Source organism: Phodopus roborovskii, unplaced genomic scaffold (genome assembly GCF_943737965.1).
Source record: "Phodopus roborovskii unplaced genomic scaffold, PHOROB, whole genome shotgun sequence".
In the NCBI taxonomy this organism is placed as follows: domain Eukaryota; kingdom Metazoa; phylum Chordata; class Mammalia; order Rodentia; family Cricetidae; genus Phodopus; species Phodopus roborovskii.
Window position 1 is genome coordinate 18,448,189 of NW_026125052.1, and position 7,051 is coordinate 18,455,239.

At 45.8% G+C, this 7,051-nt stretch overlaps 1 protein-coding gene across 1 annotated transcript in view; it reads right to left on the reverse strand.

Annotated features, from left to right (window-relative positions):
- Nucleotides 1–6,295, reverse strand: part of Rdm1 (RAD52 motif containing 1) — a 19,882-nt gene extending 13,587 nt beyond the window's left edge. Inside the window, 5 exon segments of the mRNA XM_051182904.1 lie at nucleotides 189–287; nucleotides 1,493–1,655; nucleotides 2,080–2,202; nucleotides 5,768–5,947; nucleotides 6,162–6,295. Coding sequence (XP_051038861.1) covers nucleotides 189–287; nucleotides 1,493–1,655; nucleotides 2,080–2,202; nucleotides 5,768–5,947; nucleotides 6,162–6,257 — 661 coding nt within the window. The 5' untranslated portion in view covers nucleotides 6,258–6,295.
- Between the last annotated feature and the right edge of the window lie 756 nt (nucleotides 6,296–7,051).

The window sequence follows — 7,051 nt, forward strand, 5'->3', positions numbered from 1 at the left end:
TTTGGAGGCTGTCTTGGTCTTGTAGACCATGCTGGTCTCGAACTCACAGAGATCTGCTTGCCTCTGCCTCCAGAGTACTAGGATCAAAGGCGTGTGCCACCAACGCCTAGCTCCATACTGTTTATGTTTTAAAATGAACTTTCGGCTCATGGAGAGTCGAGCACTTTGGATAATCTAGAAAGGCTCACCCAGAACCACAATGGCCAGCTTCTGGAAGGCATCTGACAAAGCACTCTGGACCACAAGCTTCTGAGCTGTCTTCCTCTTCATCAGAAATGATGATTCTCCTGGAGCCAACCAAACAGATGAATTTCAATTACCTGAATGGGAATGAGAGGCTCCGTGTTTGCTGTAGAAGCATGAGGACCAGTGTTTGGATACAGTACGCAAGTAATAGCTAGGCATGACCCTGTGCATATCTACAATCCCAGCAGTGAGTCAGGCAGAGTGGGGGATGGGTGGGGCTGTTATTTTCAAGCTGACCAAAAAGAAAGACAAGCTCCAGCTTCAGGGAGAGACCTTGCCTAAAATGAATAAAGAGAAGAATACACCCAACATCCTCTTCTGGTTTTTGCGCTTACACACATAGGCCTACCCACTTTCTGTGCACACACACACATTTACATACACTACACACAAAAACACCATACACACAAAATAAAAAAATAAATATATACTTATATGGATAGCAATTATTCTTTGTTTAAAAAGAAAATGCATTTATGATTCAGTCTCAGATCATTATTTGAGCAACCACAGGTATGCATAGCACAAGCAACTGGCTGAACGGCTCTGCTGACGGCACGTAACCATAGGGCCCATTATTTTGTAGGTGCAGTGTACTGTGAAGTTCCTTATGTAGTAATTATGGGATCCAAATGAGGAACAGGTACAAGGCTCCTATCACTGGCCAATTTCAAACTGAGTTTTCCCTGCTGCAGCTCAGGGCTGGATTCACTCCAAACCAGGTCAGGTGATACTGATGATACCTATCCAGCAGCCTCTGGCTCTGCAGTGACACCTAAAGTGGGTGCTGAGAATGCAATGCAGGTCCTTTGCAAGAACAGTGCTCCTGCACTGAGCCATTTCTCCTGCCCTCTGCAAGAACAGTGCTCCTGCACTGAGCCATTTCTCCTGCCCTCCAGTTGGGCTCTGCTGAGATAACTGAAAGCACAGATAAAGGACTCTGACCAATTATCTCAACACAGAGCAAGTCCTCAATAAAAAACCAGAGACACATGATTTCCTGCCTCCCCTAAGCCTCTGGGAAGGAGGGCAGTTTTCTTGAAAATGTGAAGATTTGGGCAGGCATGTACTTAAGTGAAACTCTATATTAGAAGGCATAAAAATTCTGCCTAGGGCTTCAGTAGTTTAGCAATGGAAGGGCCTGACTACTCGCTGACAGAAGAGTGGAGAGAAGGAAGAAAAGACACATGGACAGACAGACATATGATATATCCGCTCCTGCTGCCTCCCTGCACCAAGGACAGACCTTCCTCCTGTTGCTGGTGCAAAGGCTCCTCAGCGACGCCGACTCCAGGGCTCCTGCACCCGTATGATGGCAACACCACCTCCACAGCACAGAGGAACCTGAGGCTCTGCCTCTGCACAGGCACTGGGAGAGCCCCGTCCTCCGGTCCGGAGAGCTCCTGCATCTGAGAGGGGGTGGATTCCAGTCCTTCTAGGGGTTCCTTATCTCTAAGAATCATACCCAAGGTTTTACCCCTACTAGGCAAGCTCCCCACCACTCAGCCCCGGCCCCATTGCCTAAAATTTCAATGGAGAAACAAAAAACTAAACCCCAGATACCAGCTAAGAGCTGGAGCATCCTAGAGCTTCAAAAACAAGTGAGACTTGCTAAGGAATGCTACTTTAGGCAACCAAGTCTTACTGAACACACAAACACTGGGGAAACTATGGACTCTATCAGCCAGTGAACTGGGATGAACTTTGCTAACTCTCATCTGTCCTCACCATAGCTGGTGCCTGATATACCCTTCTACAAAGCCCTGTTCTATCCTCCCCAGTGTCTAGGATTCTAATGTGGAAGGAGAGACTCAAAGAACACACAAGGTTTACCTTGATGATCCTTTTTGACCATCCATTGAAGCCGAAGTAGTAATTTGCCAGCTCTTGGCAACGTGAGCTGTTTAGCGCAAAGGCCCGATGTCGCAGTGCCTTGTGTCTGGTGCTGAGACGAACCTGCAGTCAGGAGAGACCCGCACATGTCACAGCCTGCCAGATTTGGAGACACTTGAGGCCAATCATATCCAATTCCTTTAAGTGACAGTGAAGACCAGGTGGACGGAAGGATGTCCTAAGCCCTGATCATTGTGAGCCCCAAACACACGCTATCTGTCCATCTAAGCCCTCCCATCAACAAGTCGATTAGCACCCAGCTGAAACTTAGGTAACACAGGGGTATGGAATAGAAACCATTTAAAGAGCCAGAAAACAGGGTGGAGGGCTGTGAAGTGCCACTCCCTAGACTCAAGACAAGTACAGTAATCGATGCATGTCAACTGTAGCTGCCTCCCTGGGCCCACACAACACCAGTCCTATCAATAGTCAAGGATGGGCTAGAGGAGCACCACCCTTCACCTCTGAACGTCTGGCTTCAGTGAGAAGGGAATCACAGTCCCCAGCTGTGTACCCACTACTGAGACCACCAGGCTCAGGGGACAGCTCCAAACCCACAGACACAAAGATGCCCTGGCTAATCTTGTTAGGTAACAAGGCAAACAGACATGGTCATGTGAGAGAGATCTGTGAGGAGGAGAGAGAATGCACAGGAGTGATAGGGAGGCAGAAGGTGTGGTCAGTCTGCAAAGAATACATACCCGAGCTTGCTTTAAAAATGAATACATAAAAGGCCGTACACATTTCAGGGACTAATCAATATCTTAGTTTTCTCATTCCCAGACCCAGGTGTAATCCCTAACATCTAATAGAAGTTTGATGAGCTGCTGAATGAATGATTATAAGAACGAGTGACTGAAATTCCTTTTCTGATGTTGTCTGTTAGAAAGTAGAAACATGGTGGCCAATGTTTAAATGTCCATGTAGACAATCTTGGTGAACAACCTAGTTCTGTTGGGGACAGATGTGTTTACATGCCTGCAACCCCAGCACTTAGAAAGCAGAGACATAAAAATGAGGATGTCAGGATGGAGAGATGGTTCAGCACTCACATGGCTGTCTGTAACTCCAGTTCCAGGGGATCTGACACTTTCACACAGATATATATGTAGGCAAAACACCAATGCACATAAAATAAAAGTGAATAAATCATAAAAAATAATTAGGATATCACTGGGCCATGTGCCCCCACGTCTTTAAACCCAGCACTCAGGAGGCAGAGGTAGGCAGATTTCTGTGAGTTTGAGGTCAACCAGGTTAAAAAAAAAAACCAAAAACCAAAATTAGGATGTCACTGGGTATGACAGCAAACGCCTTTGATCCCATTTGGGAGGCAGAGGCAGGGAGATCTCTGAATACAAGGCCAGCCTATCCTATATAATGAGTTCTGGGACAGTCAGGGAGATGTAGAGAAAAACCCTGTCTCAAGACAAACAAATAAAAAGAAACAGAAGGTTAATTAACATTACCCCTAACTAAATATGAAGCATGCAGGCCAGGCTGGGATACATGAAGTGTTTTAATGAAAAAAAAAAAAAAAAAAAAAAAAAAAAAGAGGCTTTTTTTTTTTTAGCACGCATGAAAACCTAAAAATCTATCTTAATGCAACACATCTGTCATCCCAGAAATCAGGTGGAGGCAGGAAGATCAGAAGGCAGAACATAGACAGCAAGTACAAAGCCAACCTGGCCTACCTAAGACCTGTCTCAAAAAAACCCATAAACAAAGTGCTCTTGAATAGCCTTATAGCATACCTAGGTGTTACCTGGGGCAAATCTGCTACAGTTCTTGCTGGAGAATATTTTTCTTCATGCCTGCCCTGGCTAGGTTTTTTTGCTTTGCTTTTGTCTTTGTCTTTAGAGATAAGGTTTCTCTGTGTAGCCTTGGCTGTCCAAGAACTTGCTCTGTAGACCAAGTTGGCCTTGAATTTATAGACATCTGCCTGTCTCTGCCTCCAAGTGCTGGAATTAATGGCATGCACCACCTTTGCCTGGAGCATTTTCTTCTCCTTCCTTCCTTCTTCTTTTCTTTCTGTTATGTACTGGCTAGTTTAATGTGACCCTGACACTGGCTAGAGTCATTTCAAAGGAGGAAACCTCAACTGAAAAAATGCCTCCATAAGATCCAGCTGTAAGGTATTTTCTTAATTAGTGATTGACGATGTAGGGCTCAGGTTACTGTGGGTGGTTTCATCCCTGGGCTGGTAGTACTGGATTCTACAAGAAAGCAGGCTGAGCAAGCCATGAGGAGCAAGCACTCTTCCAAGGCTCCGCATCAGCCCCTGCCTCTAGTCTCCTGCCCTTAGTTCTGAGTTCTGTCCTAGCTTCCTTGAGGAACGAACAGTAATATGGAAGTGTAAACCAAATAAGCCCTTTCCTACCCAGCTTGCCTTAGGTTATGGTGTTTCTTCACAGTAGTAGTATCCCTATCTAAGACAATGGGGGGGGGGATTCTCAAGGTACCTTAGGCCTTTCCTTAATCTTATTTTATAACACACATAGAACATATGTGTGCCCAGCAAAGCAAACTATGCAAATAAACCTAATATGACCATTCTCACCTCTCAACAGAACCTTGAATTGGTTTTGGGCTTTTTTGTTTTGTTTTGTTTTTCTTGTTTGTTTTTTGGTTTTTGAGGCCGAGTTTCTCTGTGTAGCCTTAGCGGTCTTGGAACTTGATCTGTAAATCAGGCTGGCCTTGAATTCACAGAGATCCACCTTGCCCCCAAGTGCTGGGATTAAAGGCTTGTGCTACCACACCCTGCTCCTTGACTTTTTTTTTTAAACATTGAATGTTTCTTTTGCTTATTTTATGTGTGTGTATTTTGCCTGCACATATACCTGTGAATCACATGCATGCCTGGTGCCTAGGCCGGAAGGGGAAGTGGGATCTCTCTGGAACTGTAGTTACTGAAGTGACTGTGAACCATCATGTAAGTGCTGGAATTGAACTTGGGTCCTTTGAAGAGCAGGCAGTGCTTTTAACAACTGAGCCATTTCTCCAGCCCCACTATCTTTAATTGTTAAGATTTCCTTCACCACTCTATCGAAAACTAGTTTATGAAATGGTCTCATTGTCCCAAGAGCACTGGAAACTAACTGCTTTGTAATCTTCCCAGTACCACATACAATATCCAGATGACTGAGAAATGGTCACAGGTTAAAAACATACAAAGTCCAATAATTAAAAAGATGATTGACAGGCAATCACTTCACTGCTTGGCTGAGGCTCTGGGCAAGTTAAATGGGTTTGCTGTTAATAAGGAATGGAGTCTGTAATGTGCTAAAGGATGCTTTGCCCACCTTCTGGGAGGGATGTTCTGGATAGACTGGGAACGATGACAATAAAGCACCAGTCATGTTACAACTACCGATTTATAAAGCACACCTTTCAAAATCCAAATAAAACAGAAAATGCTTATGAATATTCTTAAATTTAAAGGCAACATAATGACTTGAGATTTTCATCGTTACGCTTGGGTTTGATTAGTTACTGTCACCAGCCATCCCGAGTTGGAGTTTCTTTATCTAGGAATGTCTGGAACCAGAGGCTCAGTGAAAATGTACTCGGAAGCACGGTGTAAGTCAGAGAGGCGCACAGAAGCGCCAGACCCTGCATTTGCACCCACCTTCACTGGTGATGTCTGAAAAAGAGGCTTCCCGTCGCATGCCTTTTGGGCTCTCTGCGCGTCTCTCGATGAGTAAAATTTGATGACGGCGTAGAAACCAGGGCGTGCCACTGCAGCGTTCGGGAAGACTCGGACTGAATACAGAAGGCCAAACTGGGAGAACACTGTAGACAGAGAATGCTGTGGGAGGCCCACGACCTGAGTACGGATCTCCAGCTCCACGACAAACCCAGTAAGGTCCCATGAGTACCCGCCATTCTCCACTCAGAGCACTCCTCCCTGCAGGAACGCGGACCTCCTCCCCCCAACCTCTCACACGGAGTACTCCTTTCTGCGGGAACAAAAATCTCCCCCGCATCCATCCTTCATCCCCACCGCGCAGCGCAGCCCTTACACTTAAGTCCTCGGCTTGGGGACCAGCACTCAGATCCCACACTAACAAAACTTTATCACTCTGGGTGGGAACCACGAAAGAAATCAACTCCGCCATGGCAAAGCCACTGCGTCTGCGCAAGAAACTACCGCGAAATTCGAACGGTGTTCCAAGCAAAGGGCGGAGCCAGATAGGACGGAGGCCAGCCTCCTATTTCCCTAAAACCCCCAGGGCAGGTATTTATGTCAACGATCCATCTACATAGCATTCATATATTCATTGACATATGGCATATCTCAACACTACACATAAACTAACTCCTTGCTACATAACTATTCTACACATTCTCTAGACCCGATAGGGCACAAAATAAATTTAGGTGACTGTATGTGAAATATATATGAAGTTACACAGTAATATATCGGCGGGACAGATTAGTGACAGTGAAGTAATTTTCAAAGCAGGTCCAATGCTACACAAAAGACAATGTCTCCAAATTTCTAAACCACAAACCTCCAGATCCCAATTGTATCTTTGAAGCTCATAATTGATACCTCATAGTCATTAAAATGAAACAGCAACCCCCAACTATACCTCAAAAACCACGCCATACCACACACTTCACTCCGTGTAAGTAAATTGGAACCACATTGGAAATGGCCAAAACTTGGAAAGCGGAAGACATGTTACTACTACCACACTTCATGTTACTGCTACCACACTTACAGACACGCGCCCGACGCCGACCCTCCTGCTTTATCCGCACCACGACTCTAACTCCACGGAAAGCCCTGAGAGCTGCGTGGGCCGAGGGCTTCTCGTTGCTCTCTTCGCTCCCAGAGTTCCCGGGGAGACGCGGCCGCGTCCTCATTTGCATACCACGCCCAGCGTGTTACGTCTCTGTCTCTGCG